The sequence below is a fragment of the Manis pentadactyla genome, chromosome 12 (genome assembly GCF_030020395.1).
Source record: "Manis pentadactyla isolate mManPen7 chromosome 12, mManPen7.hap1, whole genome shotgun sequence".
NCBI classification, from domain to species: Eukaryota; Metazoa; Chordata; class Mammalia; order Pholidota; family Manidae; genus Manis; species Manis pentadactyla.
In genome coordinates, this window is record NC_080030.1 from 43,843,136 (window position 1) to 43,859,457 (window position 16,322).

The 16,322-nt window shown below is 35.0% G+C and overlaps 1 protein-coding gene across 1 annotated transcript in view; it reads left to right on the forward strand.

Moving 5' to 3' along the window:
- Nucleotides 1-16,322, forward strand: part of PPIL4 (peptidylprolyl isomerase like 4) — a 49,586-nt gene that overhangs the window by 25,735 nt on the left and 7,529 nt on the right. The window contains exons 9-12 of the mRNA XM_036906937.2: nt 1,557-1,623; nt 5,310-5,421; nt 8,947-9,043; nt 13,159-13,306. Coding sequence (XP_036762832.1) covers nt 1,557-1,623; nt 5,310-5,421; nt 8,947-9,043; nt 13,159-13,306 — 424 coding nt within the window. The remainder of the gene's footprint in view (nt 1-1,556; nt 1,624-5,309; nt 5,422-8,946; nt 9,044-13,158; nt 13,307-16,322) is intronic.

Genomic DNA, 16,322 nt, shown 5'->3' on the forward strand with positions numbered 1-16,322 from the left:
GTAAGGGGAATGTTTTATAGTTGATTAAAAAGTGTTACTTTATGTTTAAAGTTTCATTTCATGTTTTTTCCCTGTGAAATCATTCTTATTTTTCCTGTTGAAAGAAAAATATTTCTATAAATGGCTATGCAATATTATTCCCCCATTCACTCACAATATATCATATTTATGAGAAATATTCCTATACTGCTACTTTTTATTTTTCAGTTTATGTCATATACTGGCTTCATGCTAAAGGAAGATGAGGATTTACCTGTATTACTATTCTTCCATCTTCATTCTCCCTCCCTACCACCTGGATTGTGTCAGAACTTTGGTTAGACTATTGTTCAATATTTATATTTTAATGTACATGTAAATGTTGTAATAGCTGAACCATATGCTATAAAGTGATTTCCTTTCTCTCACAATGTTTTATTTCATGCTTTTAAAATGAGACTATGATGTGTGAGGAAAGGGACAAGCCAGATGGCTTCAGCTTGGTCTTATTGACCCTTTCGTTTTGTTATTAAGATACATTAGTTCTGTGTAATAGCTATATTTACTGGGTTAATTTTGAGCTTGGCTATATTAAAATTCAAAAACTCCAAAGCACAGACTTATTAAACATGTATATATGTATGAATACACATACATTATTCTACAGTAACTATAGATATTCTATAATTCATCTACATTTGGACTAGAGGTAAATCATTAAAAAAATTCATTAGCAGTAGGTTACTTTTGTTGCAGGAAAATTGAATAATTTTATCTTACTCTTCTTTAGTGCTTTGGGAATTTAGGACTGTGGGCCTGGTCAGGACATTTATAGTAGAATTTAGATAATTTAGTTAATAGACTGGTAAACTATTTTTTTAAATTAATTGTTACAAATAGCAGTAGACACCAAGAAGGGACTAGTGGTTACCAAAGGGGAAGGGTTGGAAAGGTGGGGTGGAGCAAGAAGGGTGTTAAGGGTCACAGTAATTCACAGTCACAATATAGGTTGGTCACTGGGACAGTAGTACAGCACATAGAATACAGTTAATGATTCTGTAACATCTTACTATGTTGATAGACAGTGACCACACTGGAGGGGGTGCAGACTTGATAATATGGGTAAATGTTGATCCACTGTGTTGTGTATTTGAAACCAACATAAGATTATATATCAATGATACTTTAGGATGGGTGGGAAGGGAGGCACAAGGGCGGGGAAAAAGAAAGGGGGCATTACAATTAGCATGTACAGTGTAGGGGGGCACGGGGAGGGCTATGCAACACAGAGAAGACAAGTAGTGATTTTACAGCATCTTACTACGCTGGTGGACAGTGACTGTGAAGGGGTATGTGGGGGGGGACTTGGTGAAGGGGGGAGCCTAGTAAACATAATGTTCTTCATGTAATTGTAGATTAACGATACCAAAGAAAAAAATTACTAAAGAAATTTGGAGAAATACAGTTCTGTGAGTTTAACTTTGCCTTTTAATAACTAACTTATTTTGTTCTTCACTTTTGAAGAGTGAGAATGAATGCCTTTTCTTTAAAGTAACTTTTTCCAAACTTATTTTCAGTTGTGAAGTTATCCGCGATTGGAAGACAGGAGAATCCCTCTGTTATGCCTTTATTGAATTTGAAAAGGTAAGTCATAATATAGATAATATATTAAGTTTGATATTGATTTTCTTCTTATATAAGAATAAAATATGAAAAACTATAAAACCTTTTCTGGTCTCTAAGATTAGAAAATTAGTTTGCCATTTCTTTAGAAACCCAAGAAAAATAACTGTATTAAATTCAAATAGGTGATAGATTCAGCATCTGTTGATGGTAATACATGTACCTTTACTATAGGTTCAGGTGCAATCTGCATTAATATATCTGAAAACTTTTATAAAGTTTTAGGTAAAGTCTTTCACATTCTATAAATGATTTTTCAGTATTGATTGGATGTGTGTGTAATTGAATAATAGAAAGAGAACTGGTCTGAGTGTTAAGTTCTAGATATTAATCCAAGCTCTGCTACTGACTAACTATTATATGGTATTTGGCAGTATATTTAGAACTCTTTTTTTCCTAGGCTTTACCTTCCTTATAAATAAAGGTTGAGTATTGAATTAGATGGTACCTTCCAGATCTGTAATAATAATAATGATAGCTTATGTGCTCAAATAACTTTCTTTAAGCCAGGCATCATGCTACTTGGCCTGCATTTAATCTTCACAACTCTGAGGTAGGTCCACCCTCCTTTTCCAAATAGGTAAACTGAGACACACAGTTGGTAATGTGACTTTTTAAAATCATGCAGTTAGTGAATGTGATAGCTGGGATTTGAACTTAGATACATCTGACTGTTCCCATTGCTTTTAGCCACTATGCTAGGCTGTGCTGTTCCGTTATGCAGCCTTGGACTGAATGTGCGTGTCCAGTAGTAGCTCATTCTAAGTTACAGTTATTCCAAGGCATTTATTGAACACCTATATTTCTGGCACTATGATAAGTTTTAGTGGTATAAGATGAATAATGGAAGGTTGAGGAAGATAGACACATAACAAATTTCACTTAGATATTGTCAGGTTGTCCAGAGATGATATTTACTGTGCACCATGCACCTAGCAGAAAGGATATCTTTACCGTTAGTTTGTTATGAATACTTTTTCTAGACCTGACAATGTCGTTCGATTTTGACACATTAAGAAATATTACTTATTTCCCTGAAGTAAACTTCCATTTTGTTTATATTCATATTATATTTCATTTACATTATTTCAGTATTATTGAATAATATTGAATAATAATATTTCATTATTATTAATGAAATGTATTGTCATTTAGTTTATAGCACATAGACTAAAAATTGCCTGTGTTTCTCAGTCTTCTGCAGATACACCATTTTCTATAAATATATAGTTCAGCTCAACTTTGGACCATAGGGTGATTACAGGATCTATGAATTCTTTATCATGTTCAACATTTCAGTTTTGAGGGGGATCTTTTGAAACTTTTCTCAATTAAGCTACTCTCAGATTAAGCTACATTGTTCTGCTTCATAGTTCTCTGGGGTGTGGGCAGCTTCTTGGTAAGTGTTCATCATCTCTGTAGTTTTTTTGCATTAGCGTAGTTCTTTATGCTTTGGATAATGTGATTCAGGTTGTTTTTAAACTGAAGAGCTAAATACATGCAGAAAACTTACAGCTCATGAGTGAACGGCTTGATGAGCTATCACAGTTAATACACCCATGTAAACTATCACCTAGGTCAAGAAATACAACATTAGCAGACAAAAAATGACCCTAATCGCAGTGGCCTTCCTTGTATGCCCTCTGATGGTTTCCCCTCATTGCTACTGACATCATAGATTGGTTTTGCCTGATTTTAAACTTAATATAAATGTAAACATTGTGTGTGGTTTTTGTGTCTAGTTTCTTGTGTTCACTGTTACATTTGTTAAATTTATATGTTACTGCATGTAGCTTTTGTTGTTTTTGTTGTTAGTTTTCATTGACGTATGGTATTTCATTGTGTGTACATAAAACAAGTTAGATTTTTGTTCTGCTGTTGATGGACATTTGGGTCCTTTCCACTTTTGGGCTGTTATGAGTGGTTATACTATAAACCATTCCTGTCATAGTCTTTTGGTGTTCATTTGGTTTATAGCATATTTATAGTATATATTTCTGTTGAGTATATATCCAGGAGTGACTTTCTGGGTCATAGGGTAGGTGTGATTTTAATTAGTAATTCCAATCAGTTTTCCAAAGTGGTTATATTAATATTTTCCCTTCCACTAGCAGTGTGGGATTCCCCATATTCCATCTCTTTACCAGCTGTTGGTATGGTTAGTCTTAAATTTTATCCATTCTGGTGAGTATGTCGTGGCATCTTGTGATTTTATTTTGTATTTCCCCGGTCGATCCCCTTTACATGTTTGTTGCCATTTGGATGTCTTTTTTTTTTTTAATGAAGTAACTTTCTAAGATTTGCCCACTTTTTGATCAGGTATTCTGCTGCCTTTTTATTGATTTGTAAGAATTCTTTACATTTTCTGGATACAAGCTCTTTTTTGGTTATATGTGTTGCAGGTATCTTCTGCTCTGTTTTGTCTTCTTTCCTAATGGGGTTCCTTTGATAAACAGGAATTTTTAAATTTTTAGTTCAGTTTGTCAGTATTTTTTTTTCTTATTATGGTCTGTTTTAAAAATCTTTGCCTACCTCAAAGTCATAAAAATATTCTGTTATTTTTAGAAGCTTTGCTCTAAAATTATCTTTCCTCCTTAAATCTGTAATGTAGTTTTTGTGTATATGTATATTATGTGTATCATGTTAAATTTCGTTTTTCTTATGTTGGATAGCACAATTTATTGAAAAGGTCCTATCCACACAGCTCAGCAGTGTTAACTTTGTTACCAGTCAGGTGTTCACATATGTGTAAAGGATCTGCGAGTTTTCTTTTTGGGGAAATGGCACAGTGATGGGATTATGCTTGCATCAAACATACATTGCCTGCCTGCCATATGTGAGATGATATTCTTAATGATGTATAGATACAAAGATGAATAAAGCTTTATCTGTATCTTCATGGAGTTTATAATCCATTTAGTTCCTGATGTAAATGGTAAATAAATATGATTATAACTAATCTTAAGAAGTCAGAAATAGAGATTTAGGGTTTGTGAAGCTGCTGGCAGGAAGCACCCACATGTAACCCAGGCCTTGATATCACAGGCCCACACGCCGTCACCTGAAGCTCCTGGGCAGAGCTGTGTTTCCCAATTCAGGTGTTATCAGAATTCAGAAGAGTAATTCTGTGTGTGTGTGTGTATGAGCATTCTCTAATCAAGCATAAAATATTTCTGCAGTGAAACAAATGCCATAGCCTCCAGTTAGGTCAGGTTATGTTGTCAAATGGGTTTTAACACTAAATTTATAAAAACAACTTTTAATTTCTGTATATTTGAGTAAAAGGGATTAGGGATTTGTATAAACCAATTGGATAACACAGTAGATAAGTATATGTATGTCCTCTGCAATCAGATTGCCTCAGTTCAAGTTCTGGCTTTCATCCTTGCCAACTGTGTGACGTGTGGCAACTTCTATACCTTTCTCAACTTCTGTTTTCTCTTTGAGAAAATGGAGATAATAGTACCTCATCCAGTTGCTATCAGGGTTAATTGAAGTAATAGATCCAGAGTATTTACCAGCATTTGGTGCCTAGTAAGCATTCAAAGACTAGTTTTAGTAACAAACTTTGTATTTTCAGTATTTGTTCTAGCTGCAGGAGTTTTTTCCATAAAGATTTGTGCTTGAGTTTTTATAATTACCATCAGGAAGAAGATTGTGAGAAAGCATTCTTCAAAATGGACAATGTACTAATAGATGACAGAAGAATACATGTGGATTTTAGCCAGTCTGTTGCAAAGGTTAAATGGAAAGGAAAAGGTATGTTGGTTCATCTTCTTTTGTTTTTTGTTCTGCTTTGCATGCTTGTGTCTATGTGCATCTCCTTTGACTGAGTGCTGTTAATAAGGAGAAATGCTCATTGATGTGACTCCTAACACTTATGATTTTACACAGCTGCTGTCTGTAATCTAAGGTAGAGGAGTGTGTGTGTATGTTTATTTTAAATTGCTGAAGAATTTTCTGTGTTTGACTGTATTACAAGTTACATATTTATTACCTTTTGCAGGGCATTATGATTAGCATACATGGGGGGGTCACAGAGAAGGCAGTACAGCACAGAGAAGACAAGTAGTGACTCTAGCATCTTACTATGCTGATGGACAGTGACTGCAATGGGGGTGTGTGTGTGTGGGAACTTGATAATATGGGTGAATGTAAAAACCACAGTGTTGCTCATATGAAACCTTAATAAGATTGTGTATTGATGATACCTTAATAAAAGAAAGAAGAAAAAAAGGAAAAAAAAATTACCCTTTGCAGACGTGACACGTTTCCAAAGTAATTATGTTGACTTTGTGGTGATTTTCTTCTTGTAGATGCAAAACTCTCAAAATTTTTTCCTGAAGTTTGTTTTAATTGTCCTATGGTAGAGAACTGGAAAGGTCCATGAAAAGGTGGTAGCGAAAAAACCTCCCTTCCACTCCTGTCCTTCATTTACCCAGTTTCCCTTCCCAGAGGTAACCACTGTTACCTATTTCTTTTATTACCTTCCACATATATTGCTTGAATACACATTACAATAAACATTTATCTCATGTTAAGAATTTCCTTTCATTTTATGTATCTTCTATATATACATATAGTTTTCTCCTTTAGTAAAGGAAAACAAATGAGTGCAGGCTATACACACTATTTCTGTACCTTATGTATTTAATAATGTATCTAAGAGATCAGTTCACCTTAGTGTATGTAGTGACAATTTGTTCTTTTCAGCAACTGCAGTGTTAGGTTGAATGTATTTGCCGTAATTTGCTGAACCAGTCCTATTAATGGTTTCTAATCTTATTCTTCTGTGTACTCTCCCTGTACATGACGGCTCCCACATGTGCATATGTGCATGTCAACTTAATTCCTGGCAATGGCACACCAAACTTAAGGTTGAGTCTGCAGTATTCTGAAATAATATGGTGGTTTTTAATTTTTGATACAGTTTTTAAAAAGGTTCACTTTGGCAGTTTTTTATCATGAAATGCTAAATTTTACCAGGAAGTCTAGGATTACTTCTTTTCCTACAATACTTATGAAGATTTTTATGAATTTTTTTTTTCAATAAGAAAGAAATGGAAAACTGTGGTTGAGAGTGACGTGCTGAAGTATTTGGTAGATTGTGCTTCCTTATCGGAGCCCAGAGAAGGGAGCAGTTATTAAACACTGGAAGAGGCAAGGAAGAAACAGGCCTGATGGAAGCCATGTTCTCTGTGGTAGGAGAGAGTGACTTGGATTGGGGGTCCCTAGACTGTTAGGTTCTCCCGTGAAACCGTCCTAGAATCTAGAGTACATGGTTAGTTATTTTGAGTGAGTAATAAAAACTAAATTGAGGCACTAAGATGGTGTTCACATGTGGTAATGGCGGCTATATGAACCACAGAAGCAAATAGTTATATTCAGGAACTATATAGACCATCTGCTGCCCTAATGCGGTACAGTTCTGGTCCAAATAGTACTGCCAAGCAGCTCTTCTGTGGGCTTTTTTCCCAGAGAGCTAATTTAAGTTTATCTTTTGGGATACGTATGAAACCAGTATTACTATAATTCCTTAGTACAGAGAAGGAACTTGAGGCTTTCTCTTGTGAAGTGACTTATCCAGGGTCACATAAACTGATGACTCAAAGGCCCTACATTGAGTTTCTTTTCCCCCTCTCAAATCTGTCTTCTTCTTAACCCATCTACCCACTGAAGAAATGTTACTGCCCTCCTAACTGGTTTCAGTGTAGTTTATTTACAAAATGACTTTTAAGTGAATTTCATCATGTTTTTTCCTACAATAAACTGTCATGAGGAGACAGATGCTTCAGTTTCACATATGCCATCATAAACGTATACTCTGTTGTTAATCTCAGTTAATTTTGAGATAATTTTATGTAGTACAGATTCACATGTAATAATAAACTGAATGTATCTTCTTTGCCATTCACAGTGCTAAGTACTTCCCCTTAACAGGTTTTTTTAGTGATTCTAATAGCTGTGTGAAATGTTGTTATTATTTTCAGTTTATAAATGAGAATGAGTTTCAGAAAAGTGGTGTTTCATCTCGGACCTCCCACTAGAGTCAGGATTTGAACACAGAACTCACTTAATCCATTGCTTTTTCTGTTATGCCGTAACTGCTACATCCATAGTGACACTCCTACTAATGACAAGCACATGGCAAATCCTTCAGTGATGAAATGATACCTGTTTGTTACAGTTACCCGTATTTTACTCTTTCAGTTGTCTTTTTCACATTTTATACAGAACATTGTCTAAAGGCCATTTTTGTTTCAGGAGCCTCTGAAATTGCCATCTTCTCTTTGATGCTTACTCCCTTTTCTAAATTGCTATTTTCTCCTTTAAGACCCTGATGACAGTTAAGGTGTATATAGGGTGTGCAATCAAAACACCTCTCTGTGTGCCTCCAGTCAGCTTTACTTGTCATGCAGTGGGAAGCCCTCCCTGGAGAGGCATGAGCTGATGGCAGTGAAGGGGGAGGAAGGGCGGGACTTTCAGCAGAGCTGGGGCTTGGATCGGAACTGAATCCTCATCTGCTAGGAGATCAGACTGGAGAATAGAGGGGCTGAGTGGAATGCTCTTTCCTTTGCTGGCCCTGCCTCTGTAGGCCAGTCAAAACAAAACAGTAGGTCCTGTTTTTCTGACAGATTGTTGATTTCATTTGCGTACTTGGAAGGAATAAAGATTCTCTTAAGCAAGAATTTCAAAGCAGAGACAGTTTATCTTTGGTGCTTTCCCCAGCCCTCTCCTTTCATATCTCTTTCGTGAACTTTTACACACATCCTGCCGTCTCCTATCAGCTCAGTGTTCTGTTGAGACTTGAGGGAGAGTGTCTGTTTTGACAGATCAGAGGCTTTGAAGGCCGTAGGTCTCCCAAACTTCTAAGTCTCTCAGATCTCAAACTCAGGTCCCAAACTCTCAATTTCCTTTGGACCTAATGTTCTCATGGGCTTAATGGCTCTATTTAAACACTGCACCGTTTTCCAGTGAACTGTGTAATGTGGGATTTGAAAATTTGATGTTGTAATATTCATATGCATCATTAGGTGGCAGCATATGGCTACCTAGCAAAATGGATGTCCGACCAGTTAAAATAGTAATAGAGAATCAATTACTATGATTCTTTTGTTCTCTTCCCAGCTTTTTTCTATACCCCTCTCTATTCATATATATATATATATATATATCACTTATAAAATAGTGATTATATATTATACTTCTTATAAAATAATTTTTTTCTTGATTAATTTGGTGATTTTTTCCTAAGTTCTCTTGTTTTTCTTTTTTAATAAATAGGTGGGAAATACACCAAGAGTGACTTCAAAGAATATGAAAAGGAACAGGATAAACCGTCTAATTTGGTTCTGAAAGATAAAGTAAAGCCCAAACAGGAATATCCTTCACAGGAAGCAGTCAGTCAATATGTATGGAATGTCCACTTTGTGGAGAGACTGTGTGCTATGGTATCAAAAGTCACAAAGGCTATAGAAGACAAGATTCCTGAATCCAGATGACTTGTGAAGAAATCATTTAGTTGATTACCTCTATTCTGTCTTACATGTACTTTACTTTTTAAGTGTATTCTTTATTGGATGGAGGAAGTTGGGGTTGAAAGAAATCTGTAGCCTAATTATTTCCCTACTCTTAGGTTAAGGTTAATGCCTTTTCTCAGATCTCCAGGTAAGATACGTATTTTCTGTATATAATTGTAATGTTTAAAATTCCCCATACTCAGAAATTTTCTTTATTTTATACTCAAGCTAAATCTTATATACTAATTTTCCTTGTATGTTTAACATGTTTGGAGATGGTGAATATGAAGACAACAAAATTCTGTTATTTTACATGATTAAGTTGCTTATTTCTGCTTAGTACCTTCTCAGTCTAGAAAAATAGTAGATATTTATTGGACTCCTATTGTGTGCAAGAGTTGACTTTTATAGTATTAAAAAGAAATCCATTGACTTGACCATTTAATTTATGTTCTTCCAAGGGTTACGTTGAGACAAGTAAGAAGTAATGAAGCATAGTGTTTATATTATGTCATTGTTCATTGATATTTCCTTATAAATCTATCACTCCACACATTGCAAAGATTATTTCTTTTGTGCTTCTTTCTGGTAAATGGTTTCTTTGTTTCTTAGTTTCTGTTGGATTCTTTTTTCCCCATGCTATATAGACATTGCTTTTCCAAATATTCATCAAGGCAAGATGAATGTCGAATTTGTTATGTACTCATTTTTAAAAATGGGTTGACTGTCTGCACTGCATAAAACATTGTAAAGTATTAGAAATGGATAAACTGTGAGTATATGGACATAATTAGCATGTGGCCAGGCCCCCACATGCAGACAGATCAAACAGTAAGCTAAGATTTATTTGAAAAGATGAACATTATAGGGGATATGATTGAAATCTTAGAATCATAAAAGATATGGGTAGAATACACTTGGGATTTATTTCCCAAATCTTTCCAATTAAATTTACGCTAACCAGTAGTAACTGCAGCTAGAGAAAGGCAACTGAGTAGGACATATTAAAGGACGTACAGTTAAGAGTATAAAATAGAGGGATATGTCTTTTCCCCATAGGTGCTGAAAAGAAAGAATATGTAGTATTGAAATGTTTTAAATTCAGTAGGATGGGTTACTAAGAGTTAAGAAAGGAAGCAATGTTTTAAGAAACTATGTTAAGGAAGGTATGTTTGAGAATAAACATCTAGCCCAGTACTGTCCAATAGAACTTTCTGCAATAATGGAAACATACTATACCTCCAGTGCCTGGATAGCCACTAGCCATGTGTGGTTATTGAGCATATGAAGTGGACTGAGGAAGTAAATTTTAAATTTTGTTTAATTTTAACTAATTTAAATTTAGACAACCACATGTGGCTGGTTTTGAACAGTTCCTGGTTTTACTATTAAAGTTGATGGAGAAGACAGACATGTTGTGTTGCAAATCACTGTTAATCACTGTCAAACAGAATAGTGAACAAGAGAAATGAAATTCATGAGTCTGAGCCAGTAGGATAGTCCTTATGTTCTTGATAATTGATAGTTTCATTTTAGCAAGGCATTTAAATCTCAGGTATAATAAAAGATGGAAAAGTCATGTGCTTATAATGTGTAAGATACATGTGTGTGTATATACACACACACACACACACACACATATTCACATTTTATACTATGTATTATGTTACTTTTTTAGTATGGCAAGGAAAGGGGATTCAGAGGATAATCTAATGTGCAGATAAATAGTCTAAAGTCTGTTAAAAAGGGGTGGTGGGGATATACTTTGTGGATCTTGAAAAAAAGAGAAACTGCTGTACATGAGGCTACTAATAAGAAGATTGAAATATAGGAATAGAAGGAGAGGCAAGTTTAACTTGGCCAGACAGACCTTGGGAAAGAAATTGGGGGAAAGAAGTCAGATCTCAAATTCATATTTAATAAAAAGGATTTGGGAGAGATTTAACATTTTCTAAAAGTATTGATTACAATCAGTAGTAGTAGAACAGTGAGTAGAAAACAGTGATAAGGAGAAAGAAAAGATATAACAAGTGTCTTGGCAGTGTAATACATAATCAAGAAGAACTTATTTGGAGTCTGTTACATACCCAGGTTGGCAGTGAATATACCCCCTGCCCACGTAGACCTTACATTGTATTGTTGGAGAGGGAGGAAGAATGTCTAGAGTGTTGCAAAGAAGTATGTTTGTGGGATATGGGACTTGGAATAAAGGTGCAGGGATAGGGAAGACCCTCAAATAATACTAAAAGGAGTGGCATTAAGCTGCATCTTAACTCTGGGGAGAGGAGGCCTGCCATGGGATGCCATTTTCTTTAGCTGTGACGTATCATTTAAGAAATACAGTTCTTATCTTGACCCAGCACAGTCCCAAGAATAATCATTCACACATGCACATACTGAAACAAAAATGTCATAGTATTTTTATGAGGTTTCATGTACTCTATCTTCTGTTCTCTGTTATTAAAAAATGCTGGCTGTGATCCACTAAATCGATTTTGCACGAACCCCATTGGTGGATTACAGTCAATAGTTTAAAGAACACTGCTTGAAAGCATTTTGGGCAGGGGGAAGGCATGTGTAAAGCAACACACTAAGGTGAAATCATAGGCAAGGGCTATTGAACTAGTGTCTGAAAAAGAAGACCCAGAGGGTACTCTGGAAACAGTGTAACATAGTATAAAGGAGAAAAGAAGTTAGAGATAATAGAGTTTAGTCCAGGCTGACTAGCCACCTTGTGAAAAGCCAGAAGGTACAGTGTTTTCCTACTTAATCTTATGTAGAAGTGAGACATCCTTGAGGAAAGCATAGAGCTGTGGCATTGTAAAAGCAGACATGAAAGTCTGTTCTGGAGGGAAGTGTGTCTGTGATTACTCTAGTCCCACGTGCTCTACATGTTGGGCTTCCTCATACGCTTTCTTTTGAAAACCTAATCTAGCCCTTGTCAGCCTTCCTCAAAATCTGTTTTAGAATTTGGGATTATCAGAAGAGGTTGTAATAGCTTTATATTTTTTTCTGTTATTCTAAGACATAACAGTATATTAGAGAAATACTTAGCTGTGAATTAAAACACATTACAATTTTATAACACATTTATGTGAAAATTTAAAAAAGTTTCACTTACAGTTCTACCACCTAGATGAATGATGCTTTTTATTTCTTGTTCCTTTTTAAGTCTTGATGTTTTATAAAGTTTTGTAAAATTATACAAACCATACAGTATATATAATTTTTGCTTCAAGTTTTTTCACTTTTAATTTTTCATAGACATCTTTCCAGGTTTTTTCATAGTATTTATTTATCATTGTTAATAACTTCCTTTATAGTAGTATATCATGTTGAAGTTCTACAATATATTTAAGTATATCTTTATTATTGGGCTTTTCATTGTTCCCAGTTTCTATTATTAAAAAGTAACCCTATTATGTATACCTTTGTTCATTTAACTTATTCATTTATAAATTCTTACTTGAATTTAAGCATGGTAAGTGTTGATGTAATTTCTAAATTTCCTCTTATAGGACTGAACTAATTGACATTTGAAAAGAAGAGACACATGAATGTACTTTTTATCTTACAAAACTTCCCTGGCATTGGGCATGTAATATCTAAGTTTTTTTAGTTAAACAAGTGCCTCATTTTCTAAGCTTAAGCTTTTCATCATTGACAAATCTTTCCCTTATTTTTTATGCTACTTTTATTTTCATTTGTGGCTACAGTTCTTTTGCCCTCCATATTTTTTGCCCAGGTACCAATTGTTAACTGTTAATAAGACTAGGGTTTCTTTCTCTTTTTCCTGACTATATAGTGAAAGAAGATCTGAGTTAGTTTTGTTTTAGAAGTAAATTGTATGCTTATGAGGTGCATTTTGGTTTAAAAAGTTACCCTAAGCTTCGTGGCCTCCTTTGTTACTATTGTCTTATGTTTTGATGTATTACCAGTGTTGGTTCTCACGGTTGTCCTTAACTAGCTGCTGCAGTGCGAAATATGATCTTGTCCTAGAGGAGCAAGCAGAAGACTCAAAATCAAGTCACTCACATACAAGTAAAAAACACAAGAAGAAAACCCGTCACTGCTCTGAAGAAAAAGAAGATGAGGACTACCTGCCAATCAAAAATACTAATCAGGTACTTCTAATGTCCAGACTTAGCTGTGGAAAAATAAATATTTTATACCTTTGAAGGAGTAATGAACTTTAATTTTCAAAAAAATATATAGCACAAATTAGAAAAGATTGTTTTTGAAGTAACTTAGTACACATTTAATTCCACATTGTGAAATGAGTAATTTCTATACGTGTGGACACTCACTTATTCCCATCAAAAACAAGTGTGGTTGTGCTGAGAAAGTCCTCATTTATCATTTTAGTTTATCACCAAGTGCTACATGTACAGCCCTTATAGCTCTGGAGGTTTTAAGACCTGTAAAACATTATGTCTTGACATACTGTGTACATGAAATAAAGATAGCCCTCCTAATTAACTTGATAATCCCAAAAGCTTTCCTGAATGAAACATTTTCTGTAAGACATTGATAATAAAAATTCCACAAAGAAAATTGATTATAAAGAGAAGAAATAACTTCTAACCTACATTTTCGCTCTCAGCTAAATGAAAAGCAAAATTGCATGACAGCCCTTGCTTTTTGTTTTACCGCATGAGGTCATTTGAGCTGGGCCCTGGTGGATGAGGAGTTGTTCAGTAGGCAGACGTGAGAAGGGAGGGAACTCAGGAGTGTGACGATTCAACCAAAGACAGAAGGAGCAATCTAGGATGGTTGGCAAAGAAGGGGAAAATCTAGGTTTGAATTTCAGTGCTCCTAGTCATCGATGTGACCTCAACAAGTTATCTTTCTGAGCCACAGTTTCCTCCTCTGTGAAATTGAGATTATACTTAGCTCACAGGCATGTTGTTAAGATGAACTGGGAAAAATGTGTGTGCAAACATTTTTACACTGGCTATTATTACTTTTATAACTACAGTCAAATTACTATGTTTTAAATCATTTGGAATAGTTTCTGTGGTAAGGCATTAACCAGATTCATATTTCGATCAATTTGTTTCCTTTCAGTGTTTAAGGATTACTTTAGAATTTTTTTGTTTGTTTTGTAATTTTAAAAATGATTTATATACTTCGAAAGTAAAATCTACAAAATGGTACAGAGAACTTAGCTTCTATCCCTTCTGCCTCCTCAGGTAACCACTTTGTGTTTTACAGTTTCTTCTTCTTCTTAAATGAAAAATTTAAGCAGATACATGTGTGAATTCGGACTTGTTCTCCTAACTACTCTGCTGCTGCACTTCTTACCTCCAATGTATGCCTGTTGGTTTTCTTTCCTAAGTCCTGTTTTTGTTCTAATTTGTCCCCTGGTATAATCCAGCATGATCTTATAAGAACATCTCCCTCTTGACTTCGTACTCTATTAATTTAGCCTGAGATCACCTAGTCTTTTTCAGTGGTTATCTACATCACATTTCTCTGCTTAGCATGCTTTCCACTAAAATTCCTTAATCTTCCTCCCACCTCCTACGTGTTGCTCTTACCTAAAGTTCTTCATGCTGTACTTGTACATGGACTCTTTAATGAATTTAGGCCTGAGATACACATTGGTGTGTTTGAGATGATCAGAGGTCTAAAAAAATCTGAAATCCAGCTGCATTTTAAGTCTGTCATCCCCACCCCCATTTTGTGAATTTTTTTGTTTTGCTGTTTGACTACTTAAAACTTTACTGCTGCAGATATCCTCTTGATGTGGAGTAAAAGGCATCAAGTAGTTCTTTTGGGGAATACTGTTAGTATTTTTTAGAGAATTCAGTCGACTACTATAAAGTTGTTAAATTCTTAATCATAATCTTGTATTTCTCCCCTCAAAGGTATTAAAAAAATGTTTATTTTATACTTTGATTTAATAACATAGCTATACTAATTTTTTCTTCTTTTTTAAAGCAGCAGCTGTATTTTAAGTTTTCAGGGGGCCCAAAGTTTTCCTATTATTCTAATTTTTATCCTTTTGATTTCAGTCTCAAAAATATAATCATTAAAGGGAATTTTCAGTAATAGGTAATTTTCAGTTATAGCTCAATTTTCCTGTTTATTACTATTTTGCTGGGTAAGCCTAGTTACCTGAGAATGTTTTAACTTATTTCTTCAAGCTCTTTTTTATTGAGTGGCAACTTACTGTTCAGTTCGAAAACTTTTCTGTTTAATTTTTCCATCTCATGTCTAAATTCCAGAGATGGTTACTGTTGAGGTTTGGGTTTTACTAGGGTCACAGGAAATGAATACTCAGCTGTGGGTTGCCTGGTTGAGAAGTGTTCATGCTCATTGTCAGGCAGAATACTCACTGTCAGAAACAGATTTCACTATCCCTTAGGATAGACTTTTTTATTGCTTTACATGGAAACATTGGCTAGTTAAGTTGATTGCTTTAAATTGGCCATTTATAATATTTCTTTTGTTTTTAAGCACACATGCTACTTTAATCATCTTGTCTTATGTCTTAAATGATAGAATTTTTTTAAGTCTGTAGTGGAAAGGACTCAGAGTTCATCTAATACAGTTGTTCTCTCACTTGAGTTATGAAGATCCTGACCCCCACAGGTCCATGGGCCTTTCTTGTTTAGTGGGATGTTGACATTCTTTTTGATTCAGTCAGCTGTGTTTTTTTCCATTATCCTATACCACCCCCTTTCAGCTTTCTGTGTCGAGTTAGTTACTGATCAATTGAATAACCAATCTGTGTAGATCTCTTGAGTCTCAGTTTCCTTATTTCTGGAATGAGGATAAGCACTTAGTGCTGTGCTAGCAACATACTTAGAGGATTTGTTCTAAGATGGCTTTATCCAGCCCACTGAACTGTTCTCCTGCATGTGTGCACACACTGCTAATTCTCCCTTGCCTTTCAGTTTTCACTTACACTGCTTGCAGTAGCTTCTCGCAGCCAATCCAAGCCTGCACCCACTTATTCTTTGAGGCTCATCCCAAGCTAACTTCTCTATAAAAGCTTCCCTACTGAATCTAACCTCAAGAGTATTTCTTGATCGATACACCTCCTATATTGCAAAGACTGTGTGAACCTAGAACTCCTCAACTTCAAAGCTTGTATAGCTTTGAAAAGTACTCCAAATAGGAGAGGTTTTAAGG